We start from the raw sequence: 14,606 nt of genomic DNA, 5'->3' as shown, positions 1-14,606 counted from the left end.
TTGCTTTCTTTCTCCCAGCTGAGAAAAGAGGGAGATCACCTTTGTAGTATCAGTTATAAGGAACTTCAAAATCCCTCTCCAGGCCCTTCGTGGTGAGTTCCTAACAGTGATTTACTAGTACTAATTTATTAGTAAATGGAGCTTTTCAAACACATATGCTCCCACCTTGGATACTAGACAAATTACAGTGACATGAATCTTACTGGATCCTTGGGTATACTGTGCAGAACACTAAACAAAAAAACTCTCAAACTATCACTAAGTGAGAGAAAAAACTATTCACTCTTTATCCCAATAGTTAACTCATACAAGAGCTTCAGCAATGTGAAAAGCTTTTACAAAAATATTCGTCATCATTTTGTGTCCGGCTTCCTTTTAGCTACAACACCAAACAGCCACCAATGTTTAAGTCCAATCATTCTTGAATGTAATGGGTAAACCACTACAAGGCGAAGAGAATACTTTGGTAACAAGCAAACACAGATAAAAAGGGAAGAACCAATAAAAAGGCAAATGCAGATGCTAACTACATTTAGTTAGTTCAGGAAGATGTACTTTTTTAAAAATATGAAAAGACAAACAAAAGCTGAAGAGTCCCTGTTCGATGCAAGAATCATACTACAAAGAGAAAAAACTATGATACATGCATGTCAAGCGTTGTTCAAACAGACCTTCTTAAACACAGATTAATTCAGCAAATCAAGGACACTGGCAACAAGATAACTACAAATAAGTAATAAATATTAAATCTAAGCCATCAACTTGGGGTGTGAATATGTAAATAGAATTTCAGTCACAGGCAATAACATCCACTGTGTTAATGAACTAGTAGCTCCCTGTTCTACCTATACTCTTCAGATTCCCAGGAGAGGCAACAACAGACAGCAGTCCAGTAGCTAAAGACAAGAGTCTTTAGTTCAGAAAACATGTTGGTGACAATTAGGATAGCTCAAATGAAAAAATATCTGGGAACTGGGCTGAAAACAGCAATTCACAATCTACTTAATAATTACTTTTGTTGCTGTTTGATTTGATTTTATACTCATATGTAAAATCTAAATAATCTTAATGTTACTTTTATAGTTTTTGTTCTATGATAATTAACCTATTTTTTAAACACCAACTGATAGTCCATTAGAGTAAAACACTACTTTTACCTTCCATGGGAAAGAGCAAGAATCTAGTACGTTTGAAAAAACAAAAAATAAAAAAAGTTACTCAAGCTTAGTTGTATTACCAACATTTGGATGTTGCAAAGAAAGGACCCCTAAAACACACACATAAAAATGCTTCCTTTCCTTTTATTCTCCTTTAAGCCAAAACCAGAAAGTTCCATTTAACTCACTTGCAGGTATAAAAGAAAGCACGTGGATCACAGATGAAACAGCTTAATTCAAAAGAAAACACAAAACATAACTACAGGCATCAGAAAGAGAAATAACTAACAGACACCTTAGAAGGTACAATGCAAATAAATATTGTATCTTCTCAGCAGTATCAACTTTTTCTAATTTTCATTTCACAGAATCATGGAATGGTAGGGGTTGGAAGGGACCTTTAGAGATCATCTAATCCAACCCTCCTGCAGAAGCAGGTTCACCTAGATCAGGTCACATAGGAACATATCCAGGCGGGTCTTGAAGACCTCCAAGGAAGGAGACTCCACAACCCCTCTGGGCAGCCTGTGCCACTGCTCTGTCACCCTCACACTGAAATAGTCCTTTCTTATATTTAAGTAGAACTTTTTGTGTTCCAGCTTCATCCCATTACCCCTTGTCCTGTTACTATCTACTAAAGAAAAGAGGGATGTCCCAACCACCTGACACCCACCATTTAGATATTTATAAATGTTAATAAGATCACCCCTCAATCTCCTCTTCTCCAGACTAACAGCCCCAGCCGGTTATGCACTCATAGAAGGCTCTCAGGTTAGTTAAACAGGATTTCCCCTTGGTGAAGCCATGTTGACTCCCCCCAATAACCATCTTATCCTTCATATGTTCAGTGATAACATTCAGGATGAGTTGTTCCATCACTTTTCCAGGGATGGAGGTGAGGCTGACCAGCCTGTAGTTTCTTGGGGCATCCTTCCTGCCTTTTTTGAAGACTGGTGTGACATTGACCTTTCTCCAGCCCTCAGGCACCTCACCGGTCCTCCATGATTGTTCAAAAATGACAGAGATAGGCTTAGCAATCACATCAGCCAGCTCTCTCAGCACTGTCAGATGCATCCCATCAGGTCCCATTGACTTATGAGCCTTAAGCTTGGCCAACAAGTCTTTAACCTCTTCCTCTTCCACTCAAGGGCAAGTCCTCTGCTGTCCTGACCATCCTGTTATCCTTGCCGGACTGGGCTTCCCAAGGGTCAGCCTTGGCTGTAAAGACTGAAGCAAAGAAGGCATTCAGTACTTCAGTACTGAATTTGAGAGAATGTTTTAGAAACACCAGAGAATCTGAAATAATTCCTCTACATAAAAAGTACTTAAAGAAAACAGGACTAAAAACACATACATTCACTGACAAATATTTTTAAGCAATGCAAGGGCATAACTTGTTGTACGCTTACAAACCTTTCCCTTTCAGTAATGAGTACAGGTCATGAAAAAGAAACTGTTCAAAGCTGTTGTATATGCAAAAAGAAAATTAGAACCATTAAAATTCCATAAAGATATTAAAAATGAGACTAAGGAAACACGGAAAAAATTTGAAAACAAATTTTGATCAAAAATATCATTATGCTAATATAATTATTGGGTAAAATATAGGAAACAGAGTAGCCGAGTTTTAAAGAGCTAAGCTTTAGTTTGGGTTTTTTTATTATTCTGTCATCTTCACCTCTTTCCCATATCTGCATAGTGTCAATGTTAAAAAGTCAAGCTTTTCAATTTCCAGTTGTAAAAGCCTATTTTAGTTCAGTTACTAGTAAAATCACTGTCTATAACTTGGGATTACATATTTGTAATAGTGCTCCTTGGACCATTTGTGACATTAGAATACATGAAAACGTCAAGCATTTCCCTCCATCAGCATCCATTCTAATTCTAGAAAATGGTTTTATTATAAGGTTTCTTCCAACATGAAAATAGTGGTTTAACAACATACTCAAGACAGAAATTAAGACTCCTCACTCAAGGAAATTGTATTAGAAACAGAAATAAAGGACAATTTGTCTTTACTGGCTGGAAAGAATGACAAAAAGCATAAATACACGGAACATGCTCTGTGAATTGCACAGTTGTCACTGTGTAACGACCAAGGATATCCCAATAGAATAAGTCACCTCCTTTTTATTTCAGCCTGTGTGTTTCCACAGAAAGTGAATTTTACCTGCACAGTAAGAAAAGCAGCAGAGCTAAATGATACTAACAGATACATGAATATAAAGATCCCAGACTGGTTTTGGTTATTTTGAAAGACTCCTTAACGTCGCTCCCAAGATGTAAAATGTGGGCTTAATACCATTCCAGAATGACCACTACGTGATGACATGACCTTAGTTTCCAAAAATAGAAAATCTCTATTTTTCACATAATCACAGAATCTTAAGGGTTGGAAGGGACCTCAAAAGATCGTTTAGTCCAACCCCCTGGCAAAGCAGGACCATCTCGTCCAGGTGCATTTTAAATGTCTCCAGAGAAGGAGACTCCACAACTCCACAACAGAAATCCTATGAGTTTCTACAAAATTCTATGGATCAGGACAAAATTCTACCAACTGTCATTCATATTCTGATTGACCTGCCTTGCACTCCTCTAAGGATCAGGATGGAAAAAAAAAAAAAAGGCAGAAAAAAAAAAAGGAAGAATACAGTGAATACACTTTAATTTATCCACTACACAGATAAGGTAAAGCAGGTCATGAAGTTAAGCTTAAACATATGCACTCTTTTGGATCTGCAAAGCATTTCAAGTTATTAATAATTTTAAAGTTATTAATAATTTTCATTTTTTAAAAATGAAAAACAATTTAAATTAATGTAAAATCACCAAGTTTGCACAGTAAAATGCATTAAGGAACACCAAAAAAAAAGTTATAACTTTACCAGAAAAATCAATATATACTGAGTACAAATTTCAGTCAGATTTCTTAAATTTTATACTGATCTTGTGATCTTTCTATCTATGACTTAGGCAATACTTATATGAACCTGTGCCACATGAATAACATTGTTATTTGTATAAAATGGGATACAGACATAACAGCCAAATAAGTTTGTACAATAGAATAATTACTACTGTAGCTCTACTGAATCTGCAAAACTGAAATAGAAAGTAGTGTGCTCCTTCAATCCCTAAAAATGGCGAAACCCACAGATCAGCAGACAAAGTAGCTCAGGAGACTAGTCATTCGTTCTTCAAAACTTCCATCTATAATACACACTGCAGAGTCAGAAAATATATGTTCACATATACTGTACACTTACAGCTTAGATAAAATAAACTGGTAACTTTATTCCAATACTTAAATGGCTGCTATCAACTGCAGCAGTGCAAAATTTTGTGTACAAATAACAATCCAAGAACTTTCAGTTAAAGAGAAAAAACAGAGCTGCTTCTTGACCTTTGACGAGACAGATGAAAGTCAGTTATTAGACTGTTGCTGCCTTTGTTGCTGCATTTGTTTCATGAATGTGGGAAAGGAAGGTCCTCCTTTTCTCTAATTCTGTATTTTCAAAGGCTTTCGATTTCTTATAATACAGATTAAGAAAAAACTGTAAAGACTCTAGATAGTCTCTAGGTAGAGATTAGAAAGAATTGGGAGCACTAATAGTTGCAAATGAATTGCAGCAGCTCTACTGACAGGTTTAGAATCTACGGAAAAGTAAAGATTTGACTCAGAACTGGTTTTCAGATTACTTCATACATTAACAAAATAACTTTGGGCACCATCTTCTCTAAAATTCAGTATCACAGAATAATAGAAAAGTTTAGTTTGGAAGGGACCTTATTGTCATTAAGTCCAACCTCCTGATCAAAATATGGCTAATTTCAACGTTAGATCAGTTTGCACATGGCAACACACAGCTGAACGTTAAAAATTTCCACAGATGACGTCTCAGTAGGGCTGAGTCTCCGTTGGGAAGAGCTGGGCTCCACCTCCTCTATAATCTCGCTATACCAGAGACTAGAACTCCAGACCATTTATCTGAACATGCAATTTTTGCAGAAAAATTTATGTTAGCAACTGTACATAATAATAATAAGCTTTTTTTTTCCCCAAATTATTAATGATTTGCTCTTAACGACTGCAAAAACCACTCCTCTTACCTTTGTCTATAGACTTCATACATTTCACTTAAGAATCTTCTTCTCCCAACCCATCTAAATAATCCTTGTAAGAATGGAAAAATGAAATACCATATTAAAAAGAGTACTGGCAACCCAGAAATGTTCAGTAGTTCTCAGGAAATTATCCCACGTGGTTGGAAAAATCCCACAGGTCACATTTTCAGAGACGCTAGACATTTAGGCTTTAAAGAAAGATTTATAAAAGCATAAAGCTTCTTCAAAGGAAAGCCTCCACAGATGATTCATTAAGCATCAATACAAGGGAAAAAACATCCATATAGAAACACTGAAATATATTAGACTGCTACAGTCCATGTATTCATATTATCTGCAGCTGGTGATGAGGGAGTTAAAACTACTCCAGTCCCAACATCTATCAATATTCTAAAGAAAGAACATTAAGTATGTGGCTTTGGTTTCTAGAGTGGACTTTTTTTTTAAATATAGAAAATTAAATTCATTCTATTTCATTGCCAAACAGCTTGCAGAATAGAAGTCTATCTTCTATAGATAAGTAGGAGTGCCCAAGAAAGTTAGATAATCTTCAAGCATCACTTTCTCCAAGCCCAATCAGGAACAGGAGGTAAGAGGCCTGTGTGGGTGAACAAGAAGCTACTGGAACAACTCAAAAGGAACTCTATGGAATGTTGAATACGGGCCTGACTCTTGTGAAGAGTGTAGAAATGTTGTCAGACTACAAAGAGATGAAATAAGAAAGCATGAAGGCCTTTAATTCCTCTTGGAATTAGATCTGGCAACAGATGTAAAGAAAAACAAGAATTGCTTCTTAAAGTACATCCACAGAAAAAGCAAGAACATGAGCCTGCCACTGCGCAAGGAGGGTGCCCTGGTAAGAACAGATGCAGAAAAGGCTGATACAGGGAAGGGCAAGCTACTGAATGCCTTCTTTCCATTAGTCTTTACTGCTAAGGCCAGCCATCAGGATTCCAGTCCCTGGAGGACAGAGAGAAAGTCTGGAGGAAGGAGAAAGAAGGACCTTCCCTTGGTTGAGGAGGGTTGGGTTAGGGATCTACTAAGCAAGCTGAACATCCACAAATCCATGAATCTTGACGGGATGCACCCAGAGATGCTGAGGGAGGTGGCTGATGTCATTGCTAAGGTGCTCTCCATCATTTTTGAACAATCATGGAGCATGGGTAAGGCACTTGAGGACTGGATAAAGGACAATGTCACTCCAGTCTTCAAAAAGGTCAAGAAGAAGGACCCAGGAAACTACAGGACAGTCAGCCCCACAAATGAGCAGCTCATCCTGGATGTCATCTCTAAACACATTAAGAAAATAATGGGTATCGGGGGAGTCAACACCAAGGGGAAATCCAGCTTGACTAACCTGATAGCCTTCCATGAGTGCATAACTGGCTGACTAGATGAGGGGACAGCAGTGGATGTCATCTATCTTGACTTAAGCAAGGCTTTTGACACTGTCTCCCATAACAACCTCATCAGAAAACTCAAGCAGTGTGGCTTGGATGACTGGACAGTGAAGTGGATCAAGAGCTTAATGACACAATCTAGAGTGTGGTGATCAATGGCACAGAATAGATTTGGAGGCCTGTGGCCAGTGGAGTTCCACAGGGACGGGTTCTGGGAGGAGTCTGATTCAGTATCTTCATCAATAATCTGGATGAGTGGACAGAGTAGCCTCAGCAAGTTGGCTGATGACACCAAACTGGGAGGACTAGCTGATTCACCACAGGCTGTGCTGCCAGTGAGCGGAATCTCAACAAATTTGAGAGTTGGGCAGAGAGGAGCCTCATGAGGTTCAACAAGGTCAAATGCAGAGTCTTGTATCTGGAGTCCTGTGTCCTGTTTTGGGCTCACCAGTTCAAGAGAGAGAAGGAATTTCTGGAGAGATTCCAGCAGAGGGCTACCAAAATGATCAGGGGACTAGAGCACGTCCTATAGGGAAAGGCTGCAAGACTTGGGGCTGTTCAGCCTAAAGACAACTGAGATGAGACCTTATCAATGCTTATAAATAGCTAAAGTCAGGGTGTCAGGAGAACAGAGTGAGTCTTTTTTTTCCATGGTGTCCAGTAACAGGACAAGAGGTAACAGTCACAGGCTGGAACATAGAAGTTACACTTGAGCAAGAGGAGAAACTTCTTTCCTGTCAGGCAGCCCTGGCACAGGCTGCCGAGAAAAGTTGAGGAGTCTCCTTCTCCTGGAATTTTCCAAACCCACCTGGAAACCTTCCTGTGTGAGTTGGTCCAGACAAACCTGTTTTAGCAGGAGGCTAGACTATTACTCTCTGATCTTGACTGACAGGTAACATATCAATAAAATCATTGTAAAGCCTAACATGGAAAATCCCATGTTTTTAAAAGCATTGAAGTAGTCACTATAATCTTTTCTGCCACTCTGGTCACATCATAGGACCTTCTCTTCAATGCCTCATTTTACAAATTGCACCTTCCAAATAAAAATAAGTGGTTGGACTGTTGTGTCACTTCTGTTGCTTTTGTGCAACAGGGTAATTGGTTATTTAGTACTGTAGAATTTCTCAAGTTTAGGCATGTGGTGGTTTAGTCAGATGTCCACCAAGTCGTAATATCACTCCCCCTCACAAAACTGGACAGGAGAGAGAGAAATATAACGACCAGTTTGTGAGTCAAGATAAGGACAGAGAGATCACTCAGCAATTAGCATCACGGGTAAACTCTTGCACTCATGCTGAATTATGCATTGCCTGGCAAAACTTGTAACCAGTCTTCATCAGCTGGTGAAAGCCTTATTAATGCTACCCTTGAAGACTCTGTCAGGACCTAGCTGAGTCTCTTTTAACCTGTTTATTGTTGTTATTTGTTCTTAAATCATACAACGTTAGCATAAGTTTGAGTGTGCTTTCCCTTCTTCACCTGTTTGTCTGTAATTATGTCTAATATTAATACCAGACCAACTCCCACATTGATTCCACCATACTCATAACCCCATTACTATTTCATCTTCAGAGATCATATTTTAAAGACTTCCACAATCCCTACTATGTGATTATCAATTTTTCCTCATTTTTCAGTTTCACAAAGGAGGAAGAACAGGTACTGGTACGCATTCTACATTAACAAATCCTTAAAAACAGTGTCTAGCTAAGTCAATTAAGAGTTTTGTCCCCAGCAAAAATTTCAGGCAATCTGGAGATGACATTTCCCACCATCTGTTTACTGAGGTCTTGAAATTTCACCAAAGACCCACTTCACTCCTCTTACAACCTAAAAAAACCTTCTAGGTCCACTCTCAATCTCTGATCTAATTTTAGCTGTCCAAGTGACCTCTCTTTTAACAATTGAGTCTCTTTTCCTTAATGTTATCACAAAGATGGAACCATACTGTATATATTTATCTATATTCTATGAGTGGACAACTCTGCAAGGCATTTTGGGATTTATGAAATAATTAAACACTAGGATTTCTTAATATAAGGTATTACTTCTTGTCATTTGCAGTCCTCAGAAGAGCTAGGAAGTGTAGATCAGATGGTATGTCACAGAAAACACTACAAATTGATATGTCAATTATGTTTGTAGTATACTGCAAGTTGACACTGTACCACTTTAAACAGAAAGCAAAAACTCATTCTTTACGCAGAGCTCCACAATCAGGTATAAAAGGTGAACAAGATGAGCACAAATTTTAAAACACACTCTCTAATGTAAAATACCAACTACATTCTACACACATCTTTTCTTAATTTTTTTAAAATAAATTATTATTAAATTCTTCCAATTATTCAATTTTAAATATTCATAGTGCCACGGAAATAATTACTTTGAGCCTGCTTAATAAACACTTTCACACATTCGCTTTTACTAGTCTCCAAGAACATTTACATTAACACTTCAAAAATTCCCATGAACATCATTGTTTTTCACAAGTCAGGTGAACAGCACAAAAAGTAAACACTGCTTTCATATACTAAATAAACACAGAGTTCTTTTCCAAAATACAAGTGTCTTATTCTGTTTGGTTTTTAATTTACATATTTATAATGTAAACTAAAGCACTATGTATATTTTACCCATGAACACATACTAATAATTTAACATTTGTACTATTAACAAAAATCTGGTTTATGCTAGGCATTAATTTCCAAGAGTAGTTCAATAATTAAATAACATGATAAAATTACTCAAAATATTACATTAAAAACACAAATTGTCTTTAGCCACAGCCTATATACCCAAAATAAGAATTAAAATAGAAGAATAGATTTAATAACAAATGGTAAAGTAAAGCAATTTTTAACACCAATAAGCAGTTGACAGATACCATTAGGAAACTTGCCAAGAACAAATTTGAATTAATAAAGTATATCAGCAAATATACCAGTGGTCGTTCTTGGTAATAAGACTTTTTTTCTAAGTAACCATGATGTAAAAAGAAATACTATCTTCCCCCTCAAAAAAAAAAAAAGAGGAAAAGAAGAGTTACAGTAAAAATTCTGCTTGATAGACAGTAATTTTAATAGATTCCATTCCTCTTTAAGCAAATCTTTCATTACCATATCCCACTCATCTTCCCTCATATTGTTCTGCTTCACAGGTTCTAAGTTATCTTAATTTTGTTTTCTCTTTCCAATGATTACCTCTCTTTGGCACTGTTTTGCAAGCAAAAAATAATAGACAAAGCAAATGTGTATTACACAAATACATAGGTACATAAAACACAAACAGACATAGTCCTGATTTTTAAAATGTTACCAGACATACTTTTCCTTTGTGTTTCATATAACAGTCAGTGGTGGAATCAGTATACATAATACGAAACTATGAACCACTTTGTCTACCTCTTGAAAGTGAAATTGAACAAAGTGTAAGAGGAAGCGAAATTTAAGTTATGCCTAAACACTGGAGCAAGTTTTAAATTCTATAAAGACTGCCATAGCAGTCAGATTTAGCTGCTCTCTACAATTTCTCATTGCAGCTCTCAGGTGGGAGTGTTTGTCTTCTCACAATTCAGAGAAAACACACTGCCTACCATGCTAAGAGTCAAGTCATCCTCCAATTTAAGAAAATACTACACTAGTATCACATCAACACAGGATACATTTTACTGATACATGAACAGCATTAGCACAAATTACTGCTGGATTTCCCAGCAAAAGCATGTGTAACAACAAATAAATCTTTAACTGCCTCTCATGCAACTGTTTTTTTGTGATCCATTTCTGAACAATATGGGCCAATGTTGTCCAGATAATGAAATCACATCAACCCCTATGTCTTCTAAAAGATTAAGAGGTCAGTGTTCAATGACTTTACCCATCTAAAATGAGAACAACTATCTGTATACTAGAAAATCATTTATCATATTATCAACTCATAACACCTTCAAAATATTTAAGAATCAATTCTTAATTTATTAACATGAATAGAATTTTTTTTTTTTTCATTTTGCCTACGGACTTCAGTGTAAGTAAATATCTCTACTACTTGGAATTTTACAATATGTAGTGAAGAATTCTTTAAATAGCACTTAACTTCCAAAGTGATCATTGCTTTAGTTAAATTTCTCATACCATCTTAGAAAATTTTGAAATTAGCTATCTTTACATCTTAATAAAGATACCATTCTTATGGCCGAGAAGACTTTGACTGTCTAACTCTATCAAAGCAGCAGTTTCAAATATATAATTAATCACTTCAAAACATAGACTTGCATTACTAAAATAGATGGAGTTTAACCTCTGTCTAAATGCAGCAGTTTCACAACATTAAAAAGCAGGTAAACATAAAACAACAAAATGTACATAGTTAAAATATATATGGTTGCATAGGTCTTTGCCTTTTATATGGGTGCAAAAATAACCAATAATGTTTTACGGAATTACCAGCTACAAAATTTTCCATCTAAGTTCAAATGATTATAAAGTGGCACAACCATATTAATCATGTCTTTTATGCATTTTTCTAATAATTTTATATTCTCTTCACAGGTATTTTGAAAAAAAAAAAGATTTTACTATCAAAAGGAAAATATTTTTGTCATATACTTTAAGATACGAGTATACCACTATGTATGTAAAACACTGAAGCTACCAGTCTCTCTATTAATGCTCTGCAATTAAAAATCTAAGATGATGGAAAAAGGATAGCAGCAGCTTCATATTTAGAAAGTACCTTTAAGACTGAATCTTACCTTCTACTAGGCTTACTGAGCTAACGGTAGAGAAAATTACTCTGATTCAAAAAAAATAATGAAATGCATGTTTAATACAAAACATGTTAGGCAGTCCCAGAGAATAACTGAACCAAACAAATTGACTTCAGGGAGGCCTTACAGAAGTTTCCTCAAAAAGTTTTGGTGTTCCAAACTCATAAAACTTCTCATATTCAAGCACTACAATAATTTTCTGTTGAACTCAATTAAGTCTTATGTACTTACTAGTCTTTTTCCTTAAGAGAAGAGAATGTATTACTGCAATGTTCATCACAAATCTCGCATATTACCTAGCATTTTCAGGTAAAAAAAAAAAAAACAAAACCACTATCTTGGCTTTTCAGTAAAGCTTATCACTGCAAAGCAATTGTACCCCACGTCTTCAGTTTAGTCAGATCAAACAAATAGACAAATGAAATAAGCTTTCATAAAAACTTAAACTTGCCATGACTTGGGCTCCCCAAAATGAAGATAATTAATACTGTAGAGATCCATGTCTTCAGTGTGCCATGCAAACGTTGTTTTCCACATGCCAAAATACAGATATGGTGTATTTACACCCTCAATAGAAATTCCACAGTCTTCTCCCACAACATCCAATATTGTATTAAGATGGGCAATATTCCACTCCTCAATTCCCTGAAAAACATACATAATAAATTTATTAATAACTTTATAAAACAAAGTAATTTTATACAAGTCTCAGTGAAAATACACATACTTGCTCTAGCCCTTCAAAAGCTTATACGTGAATACAAATTTATACACACTTTATATGACAGCTGAAGTTACCCAAAGAAAAATTTTCTTGACCTCAGTAAGATTTAGATTGGGTTCAAAGTCTGAAATGTTCACAGTAGAGAACATAAGGAAGTTCACTATCTGCTTAACACTAAATGCATAAAATCCAACATTCATAATCACTATATACAACAGAAATAATAACTGCAGACAGAAATCTTTGATAAGCTGATGGCTGGAAGCCACTAAGTCTCACTGAGTTTGTCTATGCTTTTTCATTACTAATACTAAATACTATGAAAAAATATTTTAAGATTTAATTTCCATGTGTGAATTTACCATTTTTCTGAAAAGTGTAAAAACTAAAACCATTACATCACTTCAAAGGTATTTCTAACCACAATGATGTACAGCATACAAAATTTATCACAGAAGAAATCCATTTATTTCACAGGACATCACCTGTTTCCTTACAGTTTTGCCTATAAAATTTGTATACTAAAAGCCATGCAATTAGTGTATTTCAGATTCACTCACAAAGTGCAATTCTAAGTTCAGGTAAGTTCAGCATGTAAGAGTCAGTATAACCAATATCAAAGCTACAAAATCACAGAGAAAGAGATTAGATTTCATTATAAATAACAATTACTAGCACCGCCAGGGAAGACACTAGCTGCTGCTCCAGCAGTCAAAAACAAGGAACACAATCGAAACTACTACAAACTCAATTCAGGCAAGTTTCTTTAATGCAACACAGCCCCTAAAACACCCTTAACCATGATCTGCTCTGCATTTCCCTCTCACTCATCACAGTTCTGGTAACGTTACTCAAATTTGGGGAACAAACTGATGGCAGGCTGTAGTAGTCCTGATGAAGCTGATTAAGGCTAAGAAACAATGACATCCAATAGTTGGGTAAGTGGTGATGTAAGAATACAGGTTCAAGCAAGACATAATAAACACTTAACACTCTCAGGTTTTATTCATTTTTGAGATTCTATGTCAGGTATGCTACCTATACAACAGCTAGAATTGTATTATACAATATGGTAACTTCTGTATGAAACTCAGATTTCTCATTGAACAAGCACTTCTGACTGCCTGCCATCACTATGTCACTTAGTAAGAAAAACTATCTCTGTTATCTGAGACTTTTACAAAGGAGCAAAAGACTTTTCCAGAATAAGTTTGTGACAGAAATTTTTGATCTTTTTTTAAAAGGGAAGCTTTGATTTTGATGCATTTGTGTGACACAAAGGCACTTGACTTTTTCTTTAATACTTTTTAATTATGACCATTATTAAAGAAAGAAAACTTAAACATCAATATAAATTCAAATAATAGATGTTGGTAAAGTTGATACCTATCGTATCTAAAAACCACAATCTTAGCAAGGCAGTAAAGCTGTCAAAGATAAAATTTGTTTGATGACACAAATTTAACTGATTATTCTTGAAATTAATTTCCTGATTTTGTTTTTTTTTAAATAATGTAAAATTTATCTTTGTTCACAGACTGTGAAGTTAATTTGGAGAAAAAAATAATACCATAATATAAAAACAATGACTCAATCATGTAGGAATTGAGGCATGCAGGTGTAGAAGAAAAGAATAAACACATCATATAATGAACTGCTCATATAACCAACATACTCTTTCTGACAGTGACCAAAAGCAGGCAAGAAACAGTGTAAGCAAAGCACTACTTGCCTAGAATACCCTTCCAGCCTGCAGCAGTTTGCAGATCAAAGATTTCTCAAGACAGCACCCCATGGGATTTTTATCAATTTTTTCATCTAGTCATCTTCTTTAATCCATGCAAGCTTTTAGCAACCATAACATCCTGAAAGCTTGCTCTCATCCTACTAAGAATTAGGTGACAGCTAAGAAAACTAATTATCTTTTTTTTTGAACACCTCATCTTTTCACCTTCTGTTCAGAAAAGTCGCAACTAGTCAGCATGTAAATCCAGTGTTTTGTCCCTGAAACAACAGAAAATCCTCCCACAGAAAATAATCTCAAGAGAAAAAGCTTGCTTAAAATACACAATTCATAATGTGTACACTCAAGATGCATGTGCTATTTCCATTTCCTAAAGACTATTCTGGACAAATAGTCTTAGCTCAAAAGGAAATGGTCACTGCCATTGGCTGAAATGCTAAAATCACACCGACTCATTTCAACTCTTCCTACATTCCTTGAACTTTAAAAAGTCAGCTTTTGCATTTAGGCCTACCTTAATAATAATTAGTAATTGTTGTAACAAAGCTGCTACCTTTCCTCATAGATATATCTCTTTTAATATTTCAAAACATGAAGTAAAATGCTTACATAACTTTTTAAGTAAAATATCGAATAACTTTTAAAATAGTTATACAAATGCTTTTAAACTTCACAATTGCAA

General features: G+C 35.6%; 1 protein-coding gene across 10 annotated transcripts in view; it reads right to left on the bottom strand.

Moving 5' to 3' along the window:
* Nucleotides 1–14,606, bottom strand: part of KDM4C (lysine demethylase 4C) — a 282,638-nt gene that overhangs the window by 239,966 nt on the left and 28,066 nt on the right. For all 10 annotated transcript variants that reach the window (XM_062017621.1, XM_062017619.1, XM_062017624.1 and 7 more), the window contains one exon: nucleotides 11,908–12,101. In XM_062017621.1, coding sequence (XP_061873605.1) covers nucleotides 11,908–12,101 — 194 coding nt within the window. The remainder of the gene's footprint in view (nucleotides 1–11,907; nucleotides 12,102–14,606) is intronic.

Source organism: Colius striatus, chromosome Z, assembly GCF_028858725.1.
Source record: "Colius striatus isolate bColStr4 chromosome Z, bColStr4.1.hap1, whole genome shotgun sequence".
In the NCBI taxonomy this organism is placed as follows: domain Eukaryota; kingdom Metazoa; phylum Chordata; class Aves; order Coliiformes; family Coliidae; genus Colius; species Colius striatus.
This window is presented reverse-complemented; position numbering and strand designations above follow the sequence as displayed.